The sequence below is a fragment of the Coenobita brevimanus genome, chromosome 27 (genome assembly GCF_032717465.1).
Source record: "Coenobita brevimanus isolate Jiangsu-jjx chromosome 27, ASM3271746v2, whole genome shotgun sequence".
Classification (NCBI taxonomy): Eukaryota; Metazoa; Arthropoda; class Malacostraca; order Decapoda; family Coenobitidae; genus Coenobita; species Coenobita brevimanus.
Window position 1 is genome coordinate 8,092,116 of NC_136980.1, and position 12,424 is coordinate 8,104,539.

The window sequence follows — 12,424 nt, forward strand, 5'->3', positions numbered from 1 at the left end:
TGCAATGCATGTCCAGAGGGAGTTGTATAGGTGTTTTTCTGAGTTAGGGTCCATAAGTACAAGTCCAGGAGGCTGGGGCCCAATATCCGGACAGGATCACTATTCGGACATGCCTTTGGCTCTATTACATCGGATGTTGGAGGGATTACTGTAATAATCTTAAATGTCAGGACCAACTGCCTAGCCCCGGGCTCCTACGCTCCTCATGGGGCAATGTAGGATTGGATGATGGATGGATGGATAATAATAATAATAATAATAATAATGTAATAATGACCTCTAACAACCCTCTCTATCCCCCAGACACATCATTTGCCCCATGCCGAGGTGAACGAGGCCATGTAGTTCTCTCAACAAAGCCCAAAATCCTTTTCTGTGACCTTCAGCTTCTGCCAGGAGAAAGTCGATCATGTAAGGTCAGAGTGTGGGTTCATTATCTACTAGCACTTCAATATGCTTTATGAGTCAAAGCCCAAACTGAGACTCTCACATTGTTACAGGTTTTAGGCATCTTAGATTTGATTTTTCCCAACTGTGAGATAATGCTTAGTTCATGTGTGCAGTGCGTCGAGGAGAGCATGTGGAGATTGTCAGTTGTGAAAGGACTGATTTTGCTGGTGAGTCTCTCAAGTGTGTGGAAGAGTTTTGTTATTTGGGAGACATGTTAAGTGCTGGAGGTGGGGCTGGAGCTGGCTTTGTGGTTAGAGTGAGGAGTGGTTGGAAAAAACTCAGGGAACTGTTGCTCTCCTCACATTGAGGGGGCTCTTCCTCCATGGTAATGGATCTTTGTATGTGGCATGTTAGGAGTGTAATGCTGTATGGTAGTGAGACCTGGGCAGTGTATGAAGAGGATATTCGCACACTCTGGCTTACAGAAATGGCAGTGATTGGGTGGTTGTGCAGTGCATCCTTGAATGCGAGGCCTGGGGGGGCTAGGTTTGCAATGGAATATATAAGAGATAGATAGGGACTGGAGTGTGTTGGTATTGTGATAAGGTGTAGATTGAGGTGGTTTTAGCATGTGGGGAGGATGGGGGATGACAGTTGGCTGCAGAAAGTGAGAATTGTTACCATTAGGGGTAGTGTTGCGAGTGGTAGACCGAAAAAGACCTTGGATGAGGTCATTGAGCGTGATCTCAGGGATGTGAGACTAATAGGGAGGGTGCTAGAGATCGAGCAGCATGGAGAGCCACCATTAGGTGGCCAGGACTGATGCATGCAAGCTTGTTCGAGCCTTTAAAATATGAAAGCAACAGTTTCCAGAATTAGTTGGTTTTGGCATCTGCTTTAGCTTCCTGTCCTTAGAATCCTTAGAATGTATCAGCTGTATCATGGCTAACCTCAGTACGGGTACAGGTATTTGATAAAAGGAAGCATAGTGGACTTACTGGCTGCAAAGATGAGGGTCATTCCATGAAAATGTTAACTTTTAGTGTCAGTCTTTGAAATGATCAATAATAATAAAATTATATATCATTTTAAAGCTTAAAACTGTATTATACACTGTCTGGACATTGCTGCACCTTACCTTGCCCTAGGGTGGAAAAGGAGGTCCAGATGATGATCGTCTTTGTTTTCGTTTTTGAAAGCTCCACCATGCTTGCATGCGTCGACCCTGGTCACCTAATGGCGGCTCTCCATGCTGCACGATCTATTGCAGCCTCCCTGTTCAGTCCGTTAGCCCTGAGGTCACACTTAATGACCTCGTCCCACGTCTTTCTCAGTCTACCCCTCACAACCCCACCCCCGTATTAACACTTCTCACCTTCTACACACAATTATGATCCCCCATCCTCTCCACATGCCCAAACCACCTCAATCTACCTCTCTTCATCACAACACCAATAAACTCCAGTCCCATCCTACCTCTTAACTCTTCCATCGTAAACCCTGCCCCCCCAAGCCTTGCATGCCTGGGACGCACTGCACATCCACCTAATCATTGTCATTTCTGTACGTCTGAACCTGCGAATATCCTCCTCCTTTACAGGCCAGGTCTCGCTACCATACAGCATCACACTCCTAACACACGCTGCATACAAAGACCCCTTGGCACGTAGGGAGAGTCCTCTCAATGTCAGGAGAGGCAACAGCTCCCTGAACTTCTTCCAACCACTTCTCACCCTAGCTAACTCCAGCCCCACCTTGAGCACACAATGTGTCTCCCAAATAACAAAACTTCCACACACTCAAGAGACTCACCAGCTAGTTCAATCCTTTCACGCCTGACAATCTCCACCTGCTCTCTCCGACATGCCGCACACACAAAATCAGCATTATCTCGCAGTCTACCTCTGATACCACTACATCTCTTGTGCACCCATTTATCACAAACACTGCATAAGTTGGGATTACTTTCCACACCCTTGTGGCAAATCGCACATGGCCACTCTCCCTCGTCTTTGACAGTACCGCCACCAACCCTAGATATCATCACTTTTGTTTTATCTGCATTTACCCTTAAGCCCTTATGCCTCATACCATCTCTCCACTTCCTGAATCTTTCCTCCGCTTCCTTCTGTTCTCTGCAGTCAACACCAAATCATCAGCATAAAACATCTCCCACGGGAGTCCATTTCTGAAGTCACTTGAGATGACTTCAAGTACCATGATAAACAACATACGACTCAAAACCAACCCCTGATGCACACCAACGTTCACGGAAAACTCATCACTCAAATCTCCACTCACTCTTACCTGAGTGTGAGCACCCACATACATAGCCATAACCACCCTAACCAACCACTCCTCCAAGCCAGACTTTCTCATTGCCCACTTCACCACCTCTCTACGGACTCTGTCAAAGGCCTTTTCCAAATCAACAAAAACAAAATACAGATCCCTTTTCATCCCAATATATTTTTCTGAAGCTGTCAAACAATGAATATGGCATCAGTGGTCCCCCTGCCTTGCATAAACCCAAACTGCATCTCATCAATATTCACGCTTTCTCTAATCATACCTTCTAGAACTCTCTCCATTACCTTCATTATCTGATCTAAAAGCTTTATACCTCTATAATTTCCTCATTCCAGGGCATCACCCTTCCCTTTATACACATTTACAGTTACACTCTTCAACCGATCATCTGGGACAACACACTCATATGTAATCAAATTTATCAGGTCAGTGACTAACCTCACCCCTGTATCTCCTGAGGCCTTCAACATTTTGGCAGTCAACCCAGACACACCTGCTACCTTCCCCACCTGCATCCTGCCTATTGCCTCACTCACAGTAGCAGCATCAATCAAAAGCCAAGGGACAAACACTGGATCTGCTGGCTCCAAATCTTCCCTGTCCCAGTCAAACTCCTCATTCAACAACCGGTTATAATGCTCTCTCCATGCATCTTTAATATCCCCACTGTTCACCACTACCCTTCCTTCATCATTCTTCACACACTGCTCACCTATAATATCCCGGTTATCCCTCTTCATCTGATTTGCCACCTTGAATATCATATTTTTCCTTTCCCCATGATTTAGGTTATCAAGTAAAAGTCTCTGTGACTCAGACTTCGCCCTGTATACCTCTCTTCTAGCCCTACGCTTAGCAACCAACTTTTCCTTCTTGTTACCACCCTTCTTCCATTCTCAGAAAAGCCTCCTTTTCTCCTTAACTACAGCTTCTACACCCTCATCCTACCTCCAAGTTACTTTATGTCCTGGTGGTCCTCTTGTCCAGCCGCATGTTACATCAGTAACTCTCAAGAGATTGTTCTTGACAGCTCTTTACTGTTCATTAACACCTTTGTCGACGGCTCCCTGCTCAGCCACCACTCTCCTCATGTCGCTGTAGAAGGCATCCCTTACTACTTAGTTTTCCAGCTTCCATATTTTCCTCCTAGGTACGTAAGTCCTCTTTTTCATCACTCGTTCTTTTAGCACCGTATCACAAATTAATAGTTTGTGCTCCTGCGCACACACTCCTTACTTCCTATAACTTTAACATCTTCACTAACCTCCTATCAGCCTTCCTAACCAGAAAATAATCTATCTGACTGCTATTTCCCCAAGACTCGTACCTAATTAACCTACTCTCTCTTTTCCTATAATGTGTGTTGCACACCATCATGGTCATTGCCTCCCCAGACTCGACTATCCTTTCCCCTTCCGCATTCCTTATACCATATGCACATCCCCCATGTACTCCCTCATAACCTTGAGCTGCTTCACCCACATGACCATTTAAGTCCCCACCCAAAACCAATACTGTATCTCATCATCCCACGTACCGCCTCCTACACGTATGAAGTCATCCCAAAAACTATCTTTCTGTACTTCATCCAAGCCTGCCTGTGGAGCATATGCCGATATAATTGTAGTTATCATTCCACCAACCTGAATTTTCACTACCAGTATCCTATCCCTTACTCTCATAACATTCATAACATATTCCACCCATTTCTCCGCAACCATCACACCAATACCCCCATATCCCTGCCAAAACAACTAATAGTAACAGTTCTTCCCAACAATCATTCTGACTGATCGACCCCTGTACCGGACTTCCTGCAAACATGATGATGATTAAAGCATAAGCATTGAATTTTACAAATCTGAACAGAAAAAGTTTTTAAACTCTACTGAGAGTGAGACATTAAAAAAAGTCCTACCGTGTCATGGAAGAAAAATTTATGCAGAAATTAGTGATTTTCTTATCATCATTGACCCAAGTATGTATTTGGAATGCTGTCATTGGTTTTTATTGAAATAACAGCTATTTGAGTTGTAATTGTCACTACAGTTGTTTACACATACTTTGCGGTCAGACTGGCACGACCTTGAAGTGGAGGTACTTCTGGAGTAACGTGTGTGACGTCTTTTTAAATTTTTTCCCATACACAGCATACGAATTGTAGAAAACTAACACAACTGTATATTATAAATAGGGATCCTAGTGCCTTACTAATGTACCCCTCTGATGTCTTGTAAGAGACTCTGGTAAGCGATATACTCAGTCACACACATTACATGCATAGCGTGAGAAACATTAGTTTTAAACAGGAAATCACTGCAGTTACACTGAATTCAGGGAGAGATGGGTGGTGTATGGTGGGAGGGCTGGATGGGTTGATGTCATGGATGGCATTGTTGGGTGAGCAGGGTGGATGGCATTTGTGGGTGGGGAGGGTGGGTGACTGTGGTTGGTGGGCAAAATGGGTCATTGGAATATGTGGGCCACCAGGGTGTGTGGTGACAAGGTGGGTTGCCAGGGTGGCTGAGAAGATTGTGTGGCCAGGGTGCTCTGCGTGGGTGGGTGGGTGGGTTCAGGGGGGGTAGATGTGGCCATGGTGCTTTGCATGGGTGGGTGGGGTGGATGACCAAGATCAGTGTGCATGGTGGGTCGCACAGGTGTCTGAGAAGCGTGAGTGTTGGATGGGTTGAGTGTGCAGGTGGATATGTGGATGGGTGGATATGTGGCACCCCACATGACGAGGTATAAGTGGGACTTTTAAGGCTAGTAGTCATATAACTTGTCACAGTTAATTAGAAGATGAAGAAATATTTTGAATAAAATTCTATACAGTGGGGTCATTCTGTTGAAATCTGCTAAAGCCTTAGTATAATTATTTCTCACTGAGCTGAAGGTGGATGTATACTCATAATATGACACATAATAGTAGAATAAATTATACTAATATTACATGCAGCAAAATGTGAGAGAGCAAAGCTTCAGAACTCCAATCCATCCGCCTGACAAATCGGTGGTTTTGTGGGGGTCTGAGGGGTGGACGTGTGTGATTAACCTGCCATATTAGTGTTCATTGCTGTACTGGTTCATTATACAACAAAGAAGTTGTGTAAACATTATGAACTGCAGTCACGGAGTCAATGCCTGAAGAGGGCACGATCAAAGTTAATTACCTTAGAAAGAGGGACATTAACAGAGTGGTTCATACTCAGTTTCATTTCCCTGACAACCCAGGCAGTGGTGAGATAGCAAAGGACATGGTTGTGCAAGCTTTGCAACTCCCCAAGTATCAAGAACATAATTTCAATGGGATGACTTTTCCCTCCATGATCAACTAGTCTGTGTTGATGTCATGTTTATGTCACCTGAATATGTTGATGTCACTTAAACAGGAATTGTCGTCTGGTTAGTTCATTCATTTGTGATCTAATCCAATGTTGTCTCATGAGGCATGCAGGAGCCTGGGGTTAGGCAAGTTGGTCCCAACATTGAAGATGAGAGTGACCAGGTTCACACATCCCTGAGTGGCATTACCTGAGCAATAAACCTAAATCACCCCTTGGATGTAAACCTGCACTGGCTTAGCCCAATTGGAGTGCTGTAAATGCCCACTAAACCACCAGGCACCATAATTTGGTTATTTGGTTACCACCCAACGTAGTAAACGGTTTCCTGGTGTACAGGAAATCATTTGGCTTGTCACTCAGTGTAGAGTCACCTGTAGATGGAAGGAAGAGGAAAGAATGAAGGAAGGAAAGGCAGAAGAGGAAGGAAGGAAAGGCAGAAGAGGAAGGATGGAAAGAAGGAAGGAATTGAGGAAAGGGCAGGCACCCGAGAGCAGCACTACATCGTGTGAATGGATGGTGAGCGCCACCCGGTACACAAAAAGTATTGTCTGTAACAGTACCAGTACTTGCCTAAAATTGTAGTGTCACTACCTGTACTGGTACAAAAAAAAAAAAGTACCGAGAACTAACTCGGTACTCGGTACATGAATGTGAATAAAGTAAACTTGTTCAGTATTATTATTATTATTATTTTTTTTTTAAATACCATACTGAGGACCCAGAGGCCAGTCTTGTCAGAAGAGCCGGACCTGAGGAGAGATGAAAGATGATGTCAGACAATTGTCACAGTCACATTAACTATGGGGTGACTAAATCATAAGGTTTTGCAACCGTTCAGTCGTTTACTTTCAATACAAAGATCACTAAACTTTAACTGGCCACTGTAATTCACATTCTTATACACCTAGTTTAGTGTTTATCAAAGTAAACACAATTTTATGACTATATCGTGTCATTACATGCACAGTAATGTGATTAATAATTACACAGTGCACTTCAGTTTACTTTTCCACTGTTGCCCTTGTGGAAAATGAGCGCTTCAAAATGATAGTCACTGAGTCCTGCCTGTTTTGGTTTGAGCACGTCCTTTCCCAATGAAAACAGACGTTCCACAGCAGCACTGGATGGTACTGGCGTGTTATAAGTTACAAATAAGTCTGAAAACCTTGCAAGGAAAGCAGTCCTTGTTGATTTTATGTTTCTGGGGTTTCTGCAGAAATTCCTTTACTAGCTGTATCTCAGTCTCCCTTTTCTTCCTCCCTCTTACATGGAGGGGTTCGAAAAACTCTTCCTTGACATACTGCTCGTCATCATCATCAGTGGTGTTGCTCTCCACATCCTCTAGCTTGCTCTCCAGTAGTGACACCATCTTCTTCTCCACCCTTCGCCTCATTTTCTCTGTGTTGTAGGAGGCAGACTCGGGTAACCATGCCAACCATGATAGCTTGAATTGGGGATGAAAGGCAGCAGCAAGCAGGCAGCGAATGTCCTCAAAACGATGGCCGAACCTGCCTTCCACACCCCCAATCACTGCGTTCACTAGAGGCTAGCACATCATCATATCGGTGCTTTCCTTCACCTCTTTTAATTTCTTGAGGCATATGGCCAGGGTCGGCAGCAGCACACCCATGTAGGCCTTCTCCTCATCTTTTCATTATCACACGATGCATGAATATGAATAAATAAGATGTACCGGTACCCATGGTCGGTGCAGGTGTGATTGGGTATCCTTTGTGTTTTGCACATGATTCGCATCTGTCTATATGATTGTTTATATCTTTTCGTAATGAAGGCCAGTAATATAACAGCTGGGCCTGTTTGAATGTCTTATCCTTTCCAGGATGTCCTGCATGTGGGCTATCATGTATCGTTCGTAATACTTGGGGTATCATGTCATTAGGTACTACCAACTGGTTAGTATTTCTTTGGTGTTTTAGATGTTTCAGGTTGATCTTGTATAATGTATTATTGACCATTGTGAATTGTTTGAGTGGTACATGCAGTTTGGGTAATTGTATGTCATCTCCACTTTCTAACTTGTATATAACTTTAGATCATATTGGGTCAAGTCTTTGTGCTTTTGCGATATCATCGTGGTTTGGGATATTTCCTTTGAGATCGAATGCCGCGACCTGAATTGTGTTCGGGTTCCTAGATAATGCGTCAGCTATTATGTTAATTTTACCTTGTATATAATGAATTTGTACATTGTAGTTTTCAGCTACATAAAAAAAAAAAAAAAAAAAAAAGCTGTATTTTTCCATCTTGCTGTCCTCCCAGAGAGGAGTTTTTCTTTAAACATACCCGCTAGTGGTTTATGGTCGGTGAATAAGTGGATTTCGTAACCATATACCAAATCTCGAAACTTTTGTAATGCAAAAACCACTGCAAGTGCCTCTAAGTCTGTAAAGCAATAATTTTTCTCTGCACCTTTTGTTTGTCTGCTGGCAAATGCAATTGGTTGATTCTTTCCTCTTTTATCTTCCTGCATCAGTACAGCCCCTAATCCTTTAACTGATGCTACTGTACAGATAAGAAATGATTTTGTGTAATCCAGATATGCCAAACAAGGTGCATTTGTTAGTTTAATTTTTAGATTGTTAAATGCCTTTTTTTGTTCTTCTTCCCATTGGAATATAGCATCTTTTTTGAGTAGTTGGAATAGAGGAAAGGCTATATGAGAGAATTGTGGTACGAATGACCTATAGTACCCAGCTAGACCTAAAAATTGTCTAACTTCGTTAGTTGTAGTGGGTTCAGGAAAATCTCTCACTGCCTGTATTTTGTCATCAGTGGTCTGAATACCATTAGAACTTAATTTGTGGCCTAAGAAATTTATTTCCTTAAAGCAAAATTTGCATTTAGAAAGCTTAATTTTTAAACCAGCATCACTAAGCTTTTGTAAGAGTAAGTCTAATTTCTTAAGATGATCTGTAATATTTTTTGTTGCGATTATAATATCGTCAAGATAAACAAATATTCCTTGTCCTAAAATTCCGGACAATACAGTACGTAATTCATAAGATGCTGGAATGTGCCTGGGGCTGTCCTCAGTCCTATCGGCATCCTTGTATATTGGTAGTGTCCTGTATTTGTGGAAAAGGCAATGTATTTACGTGACTCCTCTTCAACCGGTATTTGATAATAGCCATTTAGTAGATCGATTGTTGAAAATATATTATTTTCCAGTCCAGTATTCTGTAGAACGTTGCTTAGCAATGGCATGGGAAATCGGTCTGGGATTGTGTGATTGTTTAGTTTACGGTAATCTACTACCTCACGCATTTCTCCATCTCATTTGGGCACGAAGAATAATGGGGCATTCCACGGGGAGACTGAAGGTTCAGTAATTCCAAGTTTTAACATTTCATCGACATACTGATTTGCAAGTGTACGTTGAGAGTGTGGAATGCGGTAGGCTGGTACGAAAATTGGTGGTGTTGCTGGGTGCCCATTAATCTTGTGATTAATCAGGTTAGTACACCCTAATTGTTCTCCGGGTAATGCTACGGTGTCCCTGTGTGTTTCCAGCAGGGTTAACAAATCATTTTCTTCATCAAATTCACCTGAGTGAATTAAATTCTCTTTTATGCTTTCTCTATCCGTAGATTTTATCTCACTTGTCACTCCAGCTATAATTATTTCCTTCACAGGGGCGGGACATTTTTCAGTATTAACTATGCAAGTGAGTTACTTGAGAGGAGCATGTGGAGTGACATGGAGGGACAGGTTGACGAATGAAGAAGTGAAGGAACGTTGTGGGGTAGATGTGGATGTGGTTGAAAAGATTAGGAGAAATACACTGAGGTGGTTTGGACATGTGGAGAGAATGGAGAATGAAAGACTGACTAAGAGGGTGTATGTAGGTGAGGTGGAGGGAGGGAGAGGGAGGGGTAGACCGAGGATGAGGTGGAGGGATGGAGTTGAGAGGTATATGAGGGAGGGGGGGGTGAGTTTGGGGGGAGGGGAGTCAAATGGTGGGTGACAGAATGACTTGGAGGCGTTTTGTCTGCGGCCACCCTTTGCGGGATTAGGGCATCGGGCTATAGATAGATAGATAGATAGAACTATGCAAGTCCCCTTTTTCAACTGAACTTCCCCATTCATGTGATTAATTATGAATATCTGAGTTTGCCCTTCATCGTTCATCTGACATAATGTGTTTTCTACTGACAATCCCTTTACTTTACATAATTCTTCTAAGACAAGAACAGTACTATTCTGTAATTTGCTCTTTATGGTAACTTTCATATAGGAATTAGGTGGTATAACTAAATCATTGGTGAGATGGGCAGGAAAAACTGATAAATCAGTACTGTTATCTGAGTCTCTAATTATGGAGGCTGGGGCTGGTGGTGTGAGTGGATCTATACACTCATCTGTTTGTGTATGTTTGTTTAAGCTTTTAATATTACCAATTCTTTTTGGTTCTCTTTTACTAATCGGTCAGGGCTCTGATGGTATTTCCTCCATGAATTCATTGTCAAAGTCTATTCCATTCATTTGTGGGAGTAAAGTTATGTTCTCTGCTCTCATGCATCTTAAGCCCAGTAACATATGAGCTTTAATTGCTAAGTTTTCAACGCTATAGAAAAATGCAGAGAATGGTCTTGTAGTCTCTGTGAAACTGATATTTAACCCTATCATACCTTTTACTGTAATTTTTTTTCCATCTACCATATATAAACCTAAATCAGCTTCTTCCAGAAAAGTTACTTTCTTCTTATTTTTAAGAGTTCTATTTATTTCTTCTTGTGTTATTAAGTTCACTGGAGAGCCTGTGTCTAAAAATAAGGAAACGTTTTGATCCTTACATACAGCTGGTATCAAGATACACTCATTTCCCAACATGCCTCTTATGTGAATTTTAGACTTGCTTTTCTTTACATTTGTTTGTTTTTTGTCATGACTTGGTTTTCCCCCGATTTGAACATCGACACAATTTTTTCTACTGTTTTGCAATTACTGGTCCAGTGTCCTTGGCATCTATGATGCCTACAGTAAGGACCAAATCCTTGTGTCTTTTGTCTATCCTCTTTTGTTTTGATAAAGCATTCATTCCTTGTGTGTCCTGGTTTTGCACAATAATGACATAGAATGGACCTATCTCTTGACTGTGACCTACGAGGTGACTTCCCATATGTAGTGTTGTTTGTGGCGTGAGATCTGCTCGGGCTGCGCGTAAACTTATGAAACTGCCTGTAGCCTGGTGTTTGTGATCGAACCCTCGACACGTTTAGTTGTTTGCTCTGCCTGCTTTCGGGTCGCGATCGATTTTGTTCTCTGTTTGGGGTCGGTGTAGATGTTTTCATAGCTGATACTGTCTCAGGTACTCTCATTCTACTAGAATGTGCGTGTGTGTCGACCATACCTGCTTTACTGCACTGCATCTCTACCTCGTTCATTAACCCTTTAAACGCGGATCGTCGCGTTTGCGACAATCACCAAAAAGGACATAATGGCGGATCGTCGCATTTGCGATTCGAGTTAATTTTGAATAAACGCGGGCAAGGATGTTCCAGCTGGTATTGTCTGTCAGTACCACCACCCTTTAGCTACAATTAGCATACTTGACCTTTGTAGTACTGACCTCCGTTGTTGCCAAGTATCGCGTTTTTCCCCCCTTCCCCTCCCACCACGGCCCAGCCAGCCTGGCTGTGATATATGGCAGCGCTCTGACTGCTCAGAACTGTAAATCTGCGCTCTCCTCTCACAAGTAGTTTATGCTAATAGGAAACGCTTGTTTCCCCAGTTGTCACACTAGCTTTTTTTCGCGAGGTTTGCCCCTGTTTAGCGTCAGTTTACCGCAGGCTTTCAAAGTGACATTATGACGAGTTCTAGCTCTTCCGAGTCAGTGCGAGCGGCTGACAGGAACGAGAATATAGTGACGGGCGTAAGGCAGAATAAAAGCGCACCGTGGTGATCTTTTGGGAAGTACTATGATTGAAAATAATGTAGTATATGTGTTTTTAGCTGTGAAAATGGAAAAGTTTGTTGAGTGACGGGAAGACTGCCGCCGCGCTGCACGTCGGCCGTACGCTTTGTTGATTTTAGCCTTATTTTCAGTGCTTATTGTACAAATACGGATTCCAAACTACCTGTACGTTGTAGCATAAAGTTTACTGTGACAGAATGAGGCTGTGGTAGAGGGGAAACCGGGTTGCTGAAGGTGTGAAAGTGAAGATTTTGTTACCCAACTTTGCAAGTCTCCACAAGTTCTTGGGTAGTCCACGAAGGCTCAACACCTGTCTCTGGAGAAAGCTGAATGTAAGTGCTATCTGCTTTACCAAGTATAATGTTCTAGGGTTAATCTCTGATTTTTGGCTAATATTTTCCTACAGGTACTCAGACCACGATCCAACCCTGCCACCCGGGGGGGG

The 12,424-nt window shown here is 42.8% G+C and overlaps 1 protein-coding gene across 1 annotated transcript in view; it reads left to right on the plus strand.

The window, feature by feature from the left end:
- The window catches only part of LOC145394561 (RAB6A-GEF complex partner protein 2), an 80,208-nt gene that overhangs the window by 34,666 nt on the left and 33,118 nt on the right, over nucleotides 1-12,424 (plus strand). The window contains exon 5 of the mRNA XM_080268402.1: nucleotides 304-411. Within this exon, the coding sequence (XP_080124528.1) occupies nucleotides 304-411 (108 nt within the window). The remainder of the gene's footprint in view (nucleotides 1-303; nucleotides 412-12,424) is intronic.